The following is a 16,383-nucleotide window of genomic DNA, read 5'->3' as shown; positions in this document are numbered from 1 at the left end:
AAAATATCTCAGAAACTATAAAAATGTAACAAGTCTAGAGAGGGTGGAGAGCATACCCAAACGATTATCAAAAATGAGTGTGACACTCTAGATGCTAAGAGCAGCAGAGAACTAGGAAGAAACAGTACCCACATGGAATTCTAGAATCGGCCCACCACAGAGTAACTCCAGCAAGTGGAGTTAGCAAGGACATGCCAAGATGCTCAGAGCCATAAGAAAAAAAAAACAAACTAAAAATTTTCTGAAATAACTACATATAGTTTTAGGTACCCGTCAAAAAAGGTATACTAATGGAAGAATATATTTCAAAATATTTATAGCACTCATCACTGGGCAGTGAGATTTCAGATATTTAAATTCTTCATAATTATCTGAATTTGAGTACATGTATACAGTCCGTTTGTTATGATTAGGTGGTGTACATTTTTATAATCAGGTTAAGATATTTACTTTGAGCAATTTGCAATTTTACACCACTAGAAACAAGAAAGCTCCTAAATTACATGGACATTCTGACAATGGCTAAAGTGTACACATTAACTCACTTACTTTACAGACCAACCCTATGAGGTAGGTACCATGATAGCCCCATTTTACAGCATGAAAAACAGAAGTTCAGTAACTTGCCAAGTGTCACACAGCTAAGAGAAGGCAGAGCTGGTTCCCCACCCCAGGCAGTCTATTTTTGAGCCCATGCTTTCAGCACTACACTCTACTACCCCCAGTAACACAAGCCTATTCTAAACATCAAAACATCAAAACTAAGCGTTTCCTACCTCCTCCCTGCTTTGCAATGATCTCTCCTCTCTTCAGGGCATTACTTAGGATTTCTAAGGAAATCAGGAAGAAAAAAAAATTAGCCAAATTCCTCTATGGAAATAGAAATTTATCACAGATTCCAGAGCAGGACTACTACTATTTAAAAAAGGAAAGGGGGAGGGGTTGAGAAACACACACACAGACAAGGTCATTTCACTGGGAAGCTGCAAGAGTCCTGACGATGGGTCAGATGGCAGGGCCCATGGAGCTCCAGGCCCAGGCCCGCTTGGGAGGGCCTCTGGAAAGGCACCCGTGAGCTGAACTCGGTAAGTCACAGCAGGAACAGGGGGCGGCCAGCAGCTCAGTTTTCTAAAGCCGGTCCAGAGCGCACTCACCTGCCCATTTCCAGTCAACCCCTCACAGGTACCCTTCAACCAACTGCTGTAGCTACACTGAGAGCCCAAACCATAAAAACCAGCAGTAACCGTGTGCAGTGCTCGAAGTTCGTCCCAGTCCACAAGCCAGGCCAGGCAAGGCGGCAGCCAAGTGAGCCCACCAGCCCTGCCTGGAGGGGGCTACATGTGATGGCGACCAAGTGATGGGCGCCACCGCAGGCCAACAAACCCCAATATGCTCAGCAGTCCAAAACAGCAATACTGCTGCTTGCTTGCTGGCGGTTCAGGAAAACCTATTTTAAGCTAGTGTTACCGTTTCAGTTTCTTCTGGGTCTTTCATTATGTACGAGAGACCTGTCCCCACCCTCTCGCTGGTCTTGAAGAGTGCTAAGCAACATGGACAATAGCTCATACTGTGACCATGACCAGGAGGAGACTGAACCCTCGCCCTGCAGCTGTTTCGAGTGTTACCTGCTAAAGGAAGGGGGTGGGCAGGTACACCAAGAAACAGACCTCCCACCTGCGAGCAAGACTGGGGCTTACTCTTGCCTGACGCCGAGGAGCCTGCTCTGCATGCCCAGGCCTGTGGTTTAGTTCCTGTAATAGCACATGGATCAAACCATTCCCTGCAAAAGACTTCGCAATCTGCCCACTACTGATCTGAAGAGAAAGACCCAATTATTTTCACAAAGGGCATTCACAGGCCTCTCTGCTCTCTCAATTTTAATCTGTTCTTCCCATCCAAGGTAGACCAACACCTCCAAGCCTCTACAACTGACTCTAGCAGCCCTCTCTGTGGGCATGGACCCTTCTACCATGCTGAAACCCAGCACTCCAGCGTACCCTGCAGTTCCTGCATCATCTTCCTGCACCCCCACCACCTCTACCAGTCAACTAGAGTGGTGCTTTTACAAATCCTAACAGAGAAAACAAGAGTCTTTGTGTGGTGCTCAGATGGTTGCCAAGAGCCCAGGAGCCAGCATCTCCACGGCTCCCTCAATTAGGTCACTTCTCCGAGTCGACCTTTGGCGCTGCCCTGAGCCACTCTCAGCATTACTCCTAGGTGACAGCACACCCTTCAAGGTCAAGGATCCATCTACGTCCCTGCAGTTCCAAGTACAGCTGTCTGCACAGAGAGGCAGAGATCTACTGCCTTGACAGGAAGGAAGGGACACCGAACGGCACTAAAATGACCCGTCAAGTAAGCCACACAGAAACAAAAGGCCAGGAACTGAATCTGAAAAACAACCCAGGCAACTCCCCTGAAAACCTGACTTCAAACTTTGATTTGTTACAAAGACCGTTCTGCTAACTTGGGTCTGATCCTAAGAAGCAAGAGAACAGAAGCTCTTTACGGCTGCCACGGCCACTGTGGAAAGCCTCAGGACAAACAGGACGCTGGTCTCAATCAGGGAGAAGGCCCAGAGGAGCAGGGGAGACCCAGGCCAGCAGTGGCCGCTCTGCATTCAGGTCTGGAGAGGACAAGTTTCCTGGCACCACACAAGACAACCTCAGCAGGCCACCTCATTCCTGGGCCACCATAGGACCTGGGGCAAAGCTGACAGCCTCATCAGAGCTGAGAGGCACCCAGAGCAGCAAAGGATCAAGGCTCAACAGGAGGGAAAAGTGCCTGAGGGAGCAAAGTCATGTGCCATTTTGTTCTCATCTACAAATTAGTATTTGCAGTCAAACGACAATAACTTAGTTAATATCCCACCATTCCAAGACACAAAAACAGAGACAGTTATGGCAACAAGAAACTTGTAACTGATCACATGCCCCCAAATTCTAAAGCTCTGGGACAATCTAGAATAAAGCAACAGTCATAACAAGCAAGCCAGGAAAAAGTCTTGACTACCAGTCAATGTCGATGTTAAGAAAAGTCACTCAACTTTCCTAACCACGGTCAGGGGGATAAATGAACCGGCTACTCTGAAAGAAACAGTTTTTAATAATTCCTGATTTTCATGACATAAACACAGAAGACTGGGTTCCTGGAGATAAGCTGCAGAATGTTGAACCCTGTCTCACTGATGACAAATTTTCTAGGGCCTTCATAAGTTCTAAGAATACAGCTCAGTTCATACAAACTAGACATCAAGAGCTTACAATTCTCAGACCTAGCCCCAGGTGTCCCACACAAAGACAGAGGCTGAGCACTCTGAGGCTAGCACCTAGCAGCTGCCTATCTGCTCAGGATGATGTGCCAGTGAAGATGGGGGAAGGGGGCATGTGTGTGGGGGGAAGAGTTATCCACGCTCTAAATCTCCTTTGAGAGAAACAAACTCTAGAGCCCATGAATAGCCAATCTCCTTGTTCCACGCTAATTAACAGAGGAGAATTAGGCTGACAAATTCTCAGAAACATCTAAACTCCAAACAGGGGAAGCCAACTATGGAAAAGTAAAGAATATACTGCTCTGCAAACTAACCAAAACTACATTTAGATGGACCCAATACTCAAAGCCTTCCAACATTAGGAAACTTCCCAGGTTCAACAAGAGCTCTTTCACATGCAAGAGCAAGCACACCCTCATTCAACTGGAACCCTACAGGCCACTGGACTAAGGAGACTCACACCCCCGCTGAGCCTTGACAATCCTCCCCATGACTAGAGAGCCACAACCTCACATAAACGCAGCAGTCTTGACTCTGCAGCAAGAAAATACCTTATACCAATGTGGAAAAAGCAGCCATTTGAAAAGACTAAAGAATGATAGTGCTGCTGCTATCAATAAAAAATTCAAGGACCAAAAGTTTGGTATCAGGTCTAGAAAACATACAATTTTTTAAAAGCCTTCAGAAAAATTGCTGACTTGCCTAAGAACCTCCCAACATCAGGGTGAGCCTGCACCCCTGGGGGGTTGACCCTGCCCACATGAGGTCCATGGGGCCTTCTTACCCACTCCTCTGCCAAGGGGCTCCCCAAAGCTTCGAGACATTCCCATCTGCTTTCTGGCAAAGTCTCTCTCAAATCCTCCACCCATGCCACGCTCCATCTCTGTGGAAAAACACATCACTCTTGTCCTTTCCAGGAATGCCATTAAGTTTTAGACATTAAACCCAAATACTATAGATACACAACAACTACCAGCAAGTCAGCACGTTTAGTTTTCTACAGAAAACCAGTACTCATCCTCTATTCCTTAAAAAAGCAAGTCACCACAAATGAATCCCTGAAAATACCCTACCTTCAGTCCACTGAGAAGGACTAACTTCCGCTTACATCACAATCACACGGAGGGTGCACTGAGCACCCGCTCCTGCGGTAGCTGGCGTGGCAAGGCTGCAGGAGAGCCTGCCCAGGTTACAGACAGCAGCAGCAGCTGCTAGCCGCTCTGGGGCGCACCCCCATGCCTGCCTGGCCCAGGGCCTTTACATGTGCTATGATTCCATGGACTGCTCACAACCAGCCTGCACACCTGCATCAGCCTCCACCACTACTGGCCCCAAAGTGAGGCTCAGTGACTGAGAAACTCGACTGATGTCACATGCTCCATAAGGAGGGAGGCAAAGGCTGGAACCTAAATCCAACGCACAAGTCCACGGTCCAGTCACCAGCACAAGAACAGAAAGACAGCTGTGGACAGACAACACAATTGCTCTTCTGATAACTGGAGCAGTTTGATCTATATAATGGGGTTTGGGAACTTCATTCTTCTACACTGACTGCAGGAATACTTATTATTTTTTCACAACGTCTTTTAGAAACAAAGGTCTTAGCTCCTGTGCAGGAAAAACCCTGCCACAGCTGTCACCTGTTTGAGAAACCCTTTCAGGAGTCCTGTCACTCGCTATTTCTTCCCTTGTATATTCCTCTAAAGCAAGACAGAGTGTACATCACACTGTCTCCTTTCCATTTTGAAAGGTCCTTGGAAAATCTGGTTTATTAATTTGCTCCTGAGAAACATGAGGTGTACAGGTGCTATATAATGGACGCTTTTTATTGCACAATTATCAAAAATGCAGCTGAACCCCTACACTTTCAATGAAGCAAATGAATGCATTACATATTTATAAACATGGAAGCAGATCAGCATCATGAATTAATAAGATACAGCAGTGGACTTCAGTCACAATTTGAATCCACCCCACTGAGCGTCACAGGTTGGTGGCTTGCTATCTGCTGGAAATACATCTAACTCAGGCAAGCCTGTGTAATGGTAGGCAGAACAGAAATCCCAGAGTGGTAACAGATGGGAGCTCTGCCGTGCACCTTTAATCCTTATCATAAGCCCATGAAGAAGGCAACATCCCACAACAAACAAGTCATATGCAGGCATTAACGTGTTGGCAAAGGCCTCAGAACTTATCTTCCCAACTGTCAACAAACTGCAGAGCACAGGGAGCACTATACAAACTCCAAGGTACTCTCCCCAACACAAAAGGAGAGCAAGAGTCAAGAGAAAGAAGTTTCACTGTCAAATACTGCATCAAACCAATCTCTGCTTGATATGTGACAATCTTCCCATTTAAAAATGTTGGTATGTACCCTAAGATTTGCCCTTCACTGGCTGGTTGGCTGGCCCTGAGAATCTCATCTCTAACAGTCTCATGTTGTCAGCACCCGTGACTATAATGGGATGGCGTCATGATCATCAACTAAACATGAAGAGTTAAACCTGACACATCTTCATCAACTTCTCCAGTGACTGAAACCTTCCTTGGGCCCAGCACCCAAGGGCTCTGAAGCCAATTCAACCCAAATCTCACAACAGCTCCAATGCAGGAAACCTCCAACTCTCTGCTGCAGAGGATGGAGGAAGAGGACTCCGAGTCTGGACCTGGGAACATCCAAGAACACAAGAGCAACAACACATCCTCCACTGTGGCTCTTCAAGACACTCAGCACTTGGCACCTTGAATCACCAGGCTCACAAGCCTAACTGCTGAACTCCACCAGCCAGGTTTCCCAAGATTTAGTCCCCATGGCTCAGCATAGGCCCACCCTCATTTCCATCAACTTCTCAATCATATCACTCCACTCCTCAGACCAACAACCCAAATCTCCCTTTTAATGGTTCATCTGCTCTGAGCAAATACTTCATCAAGCCAGACTTCTCCAATTCTTACTTTTTATTAGAAATCCCATGCACACATGAGCTAAAGACAAGCCTGAAAGTACACTGGAAACACAAACCTCTGTTCCTTCATTTCCTATTATTCTTCCTAAATCTTTTTATCATCATCTAGAACAAAGTACTCCATGAAGAAGAAGGGCAGCTTATTCAACAGGAATCTGTCTTTCCAGTTTGAGAGTTACTATCTATCCTAGTATGGTTCTCACTTGCTCTATACAGTCTTCACAAGGTATGTTACACAGACCAGCAAAGAAACATTTAAACCCAAATGCTTACATGTATAACTCAGTTACTTTGTTGTATAGCAGAAATTAACAAAACATTGTAAATCAACTATACTTCAATTTTAAACGTTTAAAAAAAACGACAAAAAACCTCAAGCCCCAAATTCGTAATAACTTCTCATTCCACAAAAGTTTGTAAAACAGCAGCATTCCCACAGGTGTGGGTCACAGAGGATTTCAGAAAGACAGACTCTCAAAAGCAGCAAGATCTTCATGGCACTCTATAGCCCTATTTGGGGGAGGGATAGGGTGGGAGGGAGTAGTGTCTATGTTGGAGACAATTCTAAAAGGCAGGATCTCAGATTAAGAGCCAAGCTCTGGTGTCAGACAGCCTGGGTCCACATTCCGTCATTACTAGCCATGTGACCTTAGGCAAGTCACTCTGGGCCTCAATTTCCAATGAAATGGGGATAACAGTACCTACACATCATATGGTTCTTGCAAGGACTAAATGAAATAACAGTGTTATCATTATACTTGACATAACTATGTCTCAGATGGGAGGCCTGTAAGATTTAAACAGTAGTACACCAAATTTCACATGATATAAATACAAAATTAAACAAATGCTGCATCCACTCCCAATTTGCAGACATCAGAGCAGATGATCAAGCCTCACCCAGTCCAGCACTCCAGGGAAGACAAGTGCTGGAGGCCACAGGAATGCTTTAAAGTTTTTAAAGTTTTATTGGACAATTACTGGGAAGATCTGAAACAGAAAACCTCAAGAGTTTAGTAACTGAGAAAATGAACACTTGCCTACCACTAAATCTAGCTTCTGGAACACAAATTATTTAAGGCAACTCAAAGTTATCAGATTCAGCACAAAAGTGGGAGGGTGAAGTCACTTATCAAAAATCAGTCTGCTGCCTAAAGGTCACCTAGAGCCAACAGCCAGCAGAGGGTAGATAGGTACACAGATCTTACCATTTATTCTGCCCATGTTCATCCCAGATCCAAATCGACCCATGTTTTCCATACCACCACCAAAGGGTCCTTCCATGCCTGAAAGAGACATATTTGCATTTTAGCAGCAGCCTAACAAGACTCAAAAGTGAACAGGAATAGAAAATGTTTCCACAAGGTTACCTAGGGCATGTGCTGCCAGAAACTTACCAAGTCTCAAGGGCTTTTGGAGAAAAAAGGCTAGAGCCCTTACTTAAAAATCACTATCTTCAAAAGGCTGATCTGATCCAATCCAGTCAATGAACAGACAAGCAAAGAGAGACCCAGAGAGATGGAGTGACTTGCCCAAGGTCACAGAGCTAGTCAGTGAAAAAGCCAGAACCAAAAGCCAAGTGGCCCAATAGAAAGATCAATGGGTAAAAGTAATCTCTAGACTTAAACTGTTTGGAAACCCAAGTGAAAATTTCATGCAGGGCTTAAGAGAAAAGGAAAAGGGAAGAAAAGAGGGGAAACCATACCTAAAAGTAGTTAAATTCATATTTCATTTGAGTTGTCTTACCTCCCATTTTATTTATTCCAAATCCTATGCCTTCCATTCCCATTCCTTAAAAAGAAAAAGTCAATGCAAACTAAAATTATGTCAAAGCCGTAATGTTTGAACTTAAAAAGCACAAGAAATTCCAAACATCAAAAAATATCCCTGACTCCAAATATATTTTACTTGTCAAGGGGGGGGGAAAATGGGGTAGGGGCTCTTCTATTTCAACTGACAAACTAGTACATTCCAAGGAAGCAACTTATGCCTTTAACTACATAATCATCATGTGACTCAAAATTTGATAGTGTTCACAGAGTTTCAATAAATGACCAAGTTAGACATGAAATGTTAAGTATTAGGAAGAGACTAGGGCACGTTCACTTTTTAGAAGCTTACTTCAGGGAACAGAAGTAGATTCAAAAATCTCCTTTAAAGGTAAAATTCTCTAAAAAAAGAGCAGTTCCTAAAAACACTGAGGCTTCCCTCTCCTCAACCCTAGACTTTCCTCTGAGGTGTCAGGTCAAGGGATATGGTGTTCAGATCAGTAAAGGCACCTTAAACTCTTTCATCAGCCCCAGAGCCTAATCTGGGAGGGAGACAAAGGAAAAGCAGAACTGACCGTAGTAGGGTTAAGGGTATCCATCTTGCAATTCAAAGAACTGCAAGCAAAACCTAAGTCTGAGGCCATAAAAACGCAGTATATTTAAATTATATATGAATGCCTCACTGCACGAAAACACCAAAAAGTGAAGTTCAAAGTTCATTCTACATGTCAAAGCTTTCTTCGTTAGCTATTGCTTTTCTTCTTAAACAGGCCTAGGAGAGCTATGTAGTCATGCGACGAGGCCCTCCGTATCTTTCTGCATCTGACAATGCCCCTGCCTCAAGAAGCCCTGTAAACACCAGGTGACAGCCCACAGGCCTCTGGGTGATAGACGGTGGCAGTGAGGTGGTCCCAAGATCAGGAATTTCTGTCACTAACTGATAGTGTGACCTTGAGCAAGACCATCTCTCTGGCTTGCCTCCTCTTATCCAAAGGCTTAACTGAGTATCTCAGCTCAGAAGTACTTGTGAGGATAAAATGCAAAGCACAAAAGCTTTAGAAAGAAGTAGTCACTTGGTAAAAATCCAAAATACTGCCTTAATCAAAACATTAGTTAGTCGCTCAGTCGTGTCTGACTTCTTGTGACCCTCCAGGCTCCTCTGTCCATGAAATTCTTTAGGCAAGAATACTGGAGTGGGTTGCCACTTTCTTCTCCAGGAATCTTCCCGACCCAGGGATCGAACCCATGTCTCCTGCACTGCAGGCGGATTCTTTACCATCAGAGTCACCAGGGAAGCCCAATTAAAATGAATCACAAATAAATAAGGAAGGAATTAATTTTGTCCCAATATGAGCCTCATTCCACTTGAACTACTCAATGTCCAATCATCCCAAAAATTATTATTAAGATAACTAACTTCCCCAGAAATCCCCAGTCAAGAGGCACACTGTACTTCTCACCTGCAGGTCCCAGGTTGCCCATTCCAATGCCTTTATTCAAATGGTTGGCATCAATAGGCTGCCCTCCTGGTCCTAACCCCATGCCAATACCACCAAGTCCATCTGAAAGGAAATGAGAAAGTCAGAGTATTGATTCTACTTCCATAGGAAGCCCTGACCCTAAAAGTTAAAAAGACCCTTTGTTTACTGTGTAGTAGCTGTCACACTTGCCCCACCACCCATCTGCTCCACCAAGTCCAGGGCCTAATCCATGATACAACATTGACGCATTTGGGAGCTCTCCCTTTAAAGGCGTAAGCTCTCCTAGAACAACAGGGACTGAATGTGTGATCTATATAAAACGAGCGCAACTAAAAATCAGTTCACATGAAAACTACAGAGAAGATCTGTGAACAACAACCCACACAGTGACAAGTTGTGAGCCCCTACTTGTTTCCCTGAATAGTGTAATGAGAAACGTTTAATCAGAAAAGGCAACTGGAGACCTCACAAAGCAAGCAGCACAAATACGCTCAACCCTCATCTCTCAACCTGGTGACCCAAAGGACTTTTCTCCGGAAAAACAATGTGATAAATCAGCCAATTAACACACTGGACTTGGGCTATTCTCTGACTCTGCTGCAGATGGTTTGAGTAATGAAGCTAGTGTATCCAAGGAACCCGAAAGCTTCCTAAGCCAAGAATCGTACCCTACCCACAGAATACAGGCTGATCTCAAAACAGCCAACAAGGCCTGAGAGTATACTTGCAATGCTCTGGGTGATCATGGTTGGAGGCTAAGACCAGGTGAGATTTTTTAAAATAGGAACAAAGTCCACTTAAAAAAAAAACACTGACAAGACAAAACAAAAAACAGTTCTCCAATTTTTAATCTGATAAAAACCATGTTCTGAAACTGCACGTAAACAGCAGCAAGAGCTCACCAAGGTTACTTACTCCCCAAAGCACTGAAGTCAACCCTGAGATTTTCTGGGGAAACCAAAAGCCACAGATAATGGGCTCCCTGGAGCCCAGGGTGCCAGTCTGGCTGCCAAGCAGCCCTCACCCCCTGCTCTAGGCACAAAATCAACAAGAGCCAGCACCCTGTTCCTGGTAATTACCATAAGAGACCACACAGATTATGACAAGGAAATGGGGTCCATCTCTAAATGCTAACTTTCAACAGATAACCCATCTTATATTCGTGAAACATGGACTTCCCCTCAAAAATCTGTCTCTACTATGCTTCTGCAAACAAGAATTAGTATGCTAGTCTAGGTTCCCATTGAATTCAACCTCTGATGGCTAAGCGTTAGGCATAAGCCACTGCTCTAGACAGGAGGCGGCCCTGGCCGGCCCTTTAAACACCTCGACCCCACAGCCTCACGTGAGGAAAAGTCCTCTCTCAAGAGACACCAACTAGTCTTGCCCTCTCCCTACCCTCAGTCTGCCTTCCACAGGTCAGCCCTGCATGCCCTGCTGACACACGGCCCCTCATGCTACCACAGTCCCTCCCCTCCACTGCTCCCGTGCTCAGGCTCCCTGCCCTTCTGTGGGCCTGCCCGGGAAGACTTCACTATTACCCGCTCTTCCTACCTATGCCTTCCCTGCCCCAGGATGGACTTTCACCTGGATGTCACAAATGACCCTATATAAAAATTCTGACTGTTATACTTCACACACCATAAACTTCACCCTTTCTCCAGGCCCTGGCAATCACAATCCACCTGTCTTATGAACTCGCCTGTTCTAGACATTTCCAATAGACAGAATCAAAGTTCATCCATACTGTAGCACGTTACCAGTACTTCTTTTTTACGGCTAACAGTCCACTGTCTAGATTTACCATGTTTTATTCACCCATTCATCAGCTGAAACCATGCAGCCATGAACATCTGTGTACAGGTTTCTGTGTGGGTATCAGGTTTCAGCTCTCTTGTAGTGTATACCTAAGAGTGGGACTGCTGGGCCATATGGTAATAACCAATCTCTTCTGAACCCAAGTGCAAGCTGGCTTTCATTTTTTTGCAGTTTGTTTTTTCCCAGCTACACCTTCTGTGTCCTGGGCAGCCTGCCTCACCGCAATGTAATCCTAACAACCCTTCCTACGTTGTCTCTCTGCTCATTTTTCACCCCAAAAAAATTTATAAGGAAAATAATCTTTTTGAATCTTTTGCTCAAGAACAGTCTAGATAACTGAAGACTGACATCCCAACTTCAAAGGTAATTGTAATTTTCTGGTTATAAAACATTAAATTCAAAATTGTAGCCATAAATAATTGAGACACTTACGGGGAAGTTGCTGTGGACGCTCAGGAGGGAAAAAATCTCCCTTTGGTAAGGCCCTCTCATCCTGAAAGAGAAAGTGAATAAATCTCAGTATTCCCTGCAGCACTGCCAGCAACAGCAAAAGCTGGAAGCAACTCCTATCAACAGAGGACAGATCAGAGACATGAGGATACACCCATGGCACAGAAGAACATGCCAAATATACATAAAAGAATATGGGGAAAAAAAAAAAAGAATATGGGAGAGTTGCGACCTTTCATGTAAAGGGGGAAAGATAAAAAATAAACATTCACATCACTGAGGGGGAAGAATGGGACCTGGACACAAAGTAAGAGAAAGACTCTCACACTCAAACTTTTCATGTGTTCTGACTTTTGAATCATGTGAAAGTGAAAGTCGCCCAGTTGTGACCAACTCTTGGTGACCCCATGGACTGTCCATGGAATTCTCTAGGCCAGAATATTGGAGTGGGTAGCCTTTCCCTTCTCCAGGGGATCTTCCCAAGCCAGGGATGCAACCCAGGTCTCCCACATTGCAGGCGGATTCTTTACCAGCTGAGCCACAAGGGAAGCCCAAGAACACTGGAGTGGGTAGTCTATCCCCTCTCCAGTAGATCTTCCCAACCCAGGAATTGAACCAGGGTCTCCTGCATTGCAGGTGGATTCTTTACCAACTGAGCTATCAGGTGAATCATGTGAAGCAATTATCTATTCAAAAAGCTAAACTGAACGCTCAAAAGGAACAAAACAAATCCTTGATAGTTTCTTCTATTTTCTTCCTGATCTTCAGTCCTAACTAGATGACCCTCAGCACATTCCAGTCATGCCTGTATTAATCATTAATACTGTTATCTTTGGCATCTTTGGCACAGCCACAGCTGTTTATACTAAAATGCTCCAAAAGAACTTTAAAGGCTTTCTGAATCAGACTTCATTATGTTTACAACAGATAGGATGCTAAGCAAACATACTTCCAATACTCTGAAAATTGGAAACCCATGTATATAACCATTCTCTGAAACCAACCACTTGCTCAAGCAGGATACTCAAGTGACTACTGATCATGCAAAGGAAAAAATATCTGAAGAGTTGTATGAGCAGAAAGTTATTTGTTATTTGTCATAAATTTGCTCAACATACTGCAGACTTTGACTCAGACTGATCCATAAATAGAGCACAATGGCTATGTGCATGTACACTCTTAAATAGTCCCATGTTTTTGCTAACCTTATTCGAGTATATTAAAGAGAAAGAGATCCTTGGAATTCCCTGGTAGTCCAACAGTTAAGAATCCATCTGCCAATGCAGGGGACACGGATTCAATCCCTGGTCCAGGAAGAACATATGCCACGGAGCAACTCAGCCCATGAACCACAACTACTGAAGTCCATGTGCCCTAGAGCCTGTGCTACACAATAAGAGAAGCCACTGCAATGAGAAGGCCTGTGCACCACAGCCAGAGAGTAGCCCTCACTCCCAGCAACTAGAGAAAGTCAGTGTGCAGCAACAAAGATCCAGCACAGCCAATAAATAAATAAAAGACCCTATTAACTTACCATTTTCACGTGCATTGGTCTGTCAAACAGCAGCTGGCCATTGAACATAGCTGATATTACAATTAAGGCTATTTCTTGCAATTCTAAAAACATGCATAGCAGCAAAGAAATACCCAAAAGAAAAATACTCCAACTGCGGCCACCAGTCCTTCTAGGTAGTGAATTTATGAGTAATTTTGATTCCTGCTTATACTTTCAAGTATTTGCTCCTACAGTAAGCATAAAAGCAACAATAAACAAGGCTCAAGGGGGATAAAACGAAACCTCTGCTTACTCCTTAGGTGTGGATCTTCAGTCATAAAACCTTATACTTCTCACTAAACCATTCTCCTCTTAAAAAGCACTCACATTAGGGACTCCCTTCATGGTCCAATGGTTCAACTTCATGCTTCCAATGCAAAGGAAGCAGATTCGATCCCTGCTTGGCAAACTAAGATTCCATGTACTACATGAACTCCCCCTTCCCCCGCCACCGCCCCACAAAAAGAAAAGAACAACGCTGACATCAGTTTTCCTAGTGTGTCCAATACGCCCGGTGTTCTAGCATGTTTTGAAGTACCATATTTTCTGGGTAATATACTCAGTGACAGTCTTACCAGAGTTTAAGATCAGTGTTCATGTGTGGTATTCTCTCTGTGGTCACTCTAGAGTGAGCAGCCTAGAGTCAGAGAGGTGCTTCTTCCAGAATGTCAATCCACTGGAGAAGACAGGCCCTGTAAGGGTTTACCTCTCCCTTCAAATCAGACCTTCTAAAAAGAAAACCCTGGAGAAGACTACTCACTGACATGTGCCCATTTTCGAACCATCGCTTCTATCTACACAGTATTGGACTCCTGTCGTAATATCCACAGTAATGTATTCTCTCTAGTCACGTGTGCATACACACTCACTTGTGTCTAACTCTTTGCGACGCCAAGGACTGTAGCCCATCAGGCTCCCCTGTCCATGGGATTTTCCAGGCAAGAATACTGGAGTGGGTTGCTATTGCCTCCTCCAGGGGGTCTTCCTGACCCAAGAATCATACCCATATCTCTTGCATCTCTTGCATCTCCTGCACTGGCAGGTGATCCACTAGCACCACCTGAGGATCCTCCAGTAACACAGGAAATGCTAATACACAACATTACCACTTCCCCACACAAACCTGCATTACTAATACAACACTTAAGCCAAACTAAATTCACTAGGTCGAATTCCAAAAGAAGGATACATATAGCTTGCACGGCTTCAATGGACTGTTCAAAAGTAACAGTGCCTATTCCACGACTTTTTCCATCTTTATCCTCAAGAATGTCTGCTCGGACCACCACACCAGCCATACTAAAAACTTCCTTCAGTTTCTTCCAGCCAACTTTATAATCCAGCTAATCAAGAGAAGAGAGAGGAAAATCTCACTGTAAACATTTTTACTACACTTGTGACATGCTTTGGGTAGAAAACAAGCATTAGAAAATGTTACAAAAATAATGTCATAAGCCTTTTAACTACTATTTACTGAATAGTAAAGTCTTTTCTCTGAAGCAACGATTTAAGTCACTTCATTCCTTTCAAATTAATGCTTATTTTGTGAATACTAAAAAACTTCGCTCCCCATTTAAGGTTTACCATCATCCTCCCCAATCCACTTTTATTCTTTAAAAAAAAAAAAAAATTTTCCCTTTGCAAATGAGGTTTATTACCATACACCCAGACATAACAAGAAGGGAACATCAATATACAACCTCTGTTCATATTCTTTACCCCGCACGTACTCTTACAAACACCAGCAAAACTCAGTAAACATGCCCCAACAGGACCATGAGTCAAGCCTGTGTGACTTTATGACTACTGTGGTCATTAGGGGACAAAGCCCATAACCCTCCTTTAGCTTTTTTTCCCCCTTCAAATGTCAGAGCTACTGTTTTAACTCATTGACAAGACCATCTAAAGTAGTAAGTTAAACTCTATGAAACAATGTGTCCATTTACTTACATTTGCTACAAATACTGTGCTTCCGAGTCTTCCAGCCTGTAATGCATGGATAATCTCATTTGGGATGTTAGGATTATTTAGGATACTGGGTGGGATATTAATCATTCCTGGGCCACCTGGTCCCATACCCATCCCACCAGTCGTAGCCATCACCTTTTGCATTGCTCTCCTGGCATGTTCACCATCAGGATCCTAAAACAAGCACAAAAGGGTTACATTTAACTGACCTAGTGACAATTAAAACCATGCTCCCACAGTTAAGTGATGTTCCTCAAATTTCAGAGATTGAGAGGCTGTTTAGAAACCATTTCTCAAAATCTGTAACAAGAAATTCAAATGAACTAAAACCAAACTGCCAGGCCAGGAACAATTCCAGCCAAAAGAATGAGGAAGAAAGGAAGGGTATAGAATTTAGCTCTCAATTTGAACTAAGAAAAAAACAAAAGGTAAAGGGGCGGATGAAATGATTAGCTAGAACTTCCAGGTTGAAATAAGATCTTCAAGGGCTTGGTATAATTGAATTCTCACTAATTCAATGGGGTTTTATAATTTGTGCAAACCCCATTGGTGATTTCCCAAAATTTTGAAAACACAGCTCTAAATCACGAAGGCTGCTTCATCCTTCCAGAATTCAACTCGTGTAATGTGTGGAAAGGCTTGTGAATCTCTGGGGTTGATTCTTAAACTCTGCCGTTTTGTGTGCCACCTGCACATGAGAGAGCACTCAAGTCCTACCACACTTCCTCTCTGGGCGCTGTGCACTTACTGACCTTCCTTCGAGAGCAGGAGGTAAACATAAGTCAAGGAAGGACTGAATTAACCAAAAACCTCCCACTTTCGTTCAGGGACAGAAGACACCTGATTTGGATTAGCTACAAAAAAGGACTCAAACTCATTTAACAAAAAAAAGATGAGGATTCAGACTGAGTAAAATTGCAGACGTAGAATACCTTAAAAACAAACACACACACAGTAGAAAACCACGGGCTCAGTGTGAGTGGCCAAACCAAGGCAGGCTGGCCTAAGACAAACCACAGGTGTCAGAAGGCAGCAGGCAGTGGCTCAAGATGTGTTCAGCCACTATCCCAAAGTTCTTACGGGAAAGACTGCTGAAGCCTGCGAC

At 43.9% G+C, this 16,383-nt stretch overlaps 1 protein-coding gene across 21 annotated transcripts in view; it reads right to left on the bottom strand.

The window, feature by feature from the left end:
* HNRNPM (heterogeneous nuclear ribonucleoprotein M) overlaps positions 1-16,383 on the bottom strand; it is a 311,395-nt gene that overhangs the window by 4,636 nt on the left and 290,376 nt on the right. For 4 of the 21 annotated variants that reach the window (XM_069591264.1, XM_070292413.1, XM_069591249.1 and 1 more), the window contains 8 exons: positions 15,261-15,452; positions 14,500-14,653; positions 13,290-13,339; positions 11,738-11,798; positions 9,467-9,568; positions 7,984-8,028; positions 7,446-7,523; positions 777-830 (listed from right to left, as the gene is read on the bottom strand). In XM_069591264.1, the coding sequence (XP_069447365.1) occupies positions 777-830; positions 7,446-7,523; positions 7,984-8,028; positions 9,467-9,568; positions 11,738-11,798; positions 13,290-13,339; positions 14,500-14,653; positions 15,261-15,452 (736 nt within the window). Of the gene's footprint in view, positions 1-776; positions 831-4,055; positions 4,155-7,445; positions 7,524-7,983; positions 8,029-9,466; positions 9,569-11,737; positions 11,799-13,289; positions 13,340-14,499; positions 14,654-15,260; positions 15,453-16,383 lie in introns of all 21 variants that reach the window. The other 17 variants (XM_069591267.1, XM_069591268.1, XM_069591258.1 and 14 more) reach the window with 9 other exon arrangements.

Source organism: Ovis canadensis, chromosome 5 (genome assembly GCF_042477335.2).
Source record: "Ovis canadensis isolate MfBH-ARS-UI-01 breed Bighorn chromosome 5, ARS-UI_OviCan_v2, whole genome shotgun sequence".
Taxonomy (NCBI): Eukaryota; Metazoa; Chordata; class Mammalia; order Artiodactyla; family Bovidae; genus Ovis; species Ovis canadensis.
This window is presented reverse-complemented; position numbering and strand designations above follow the sequence as displayed.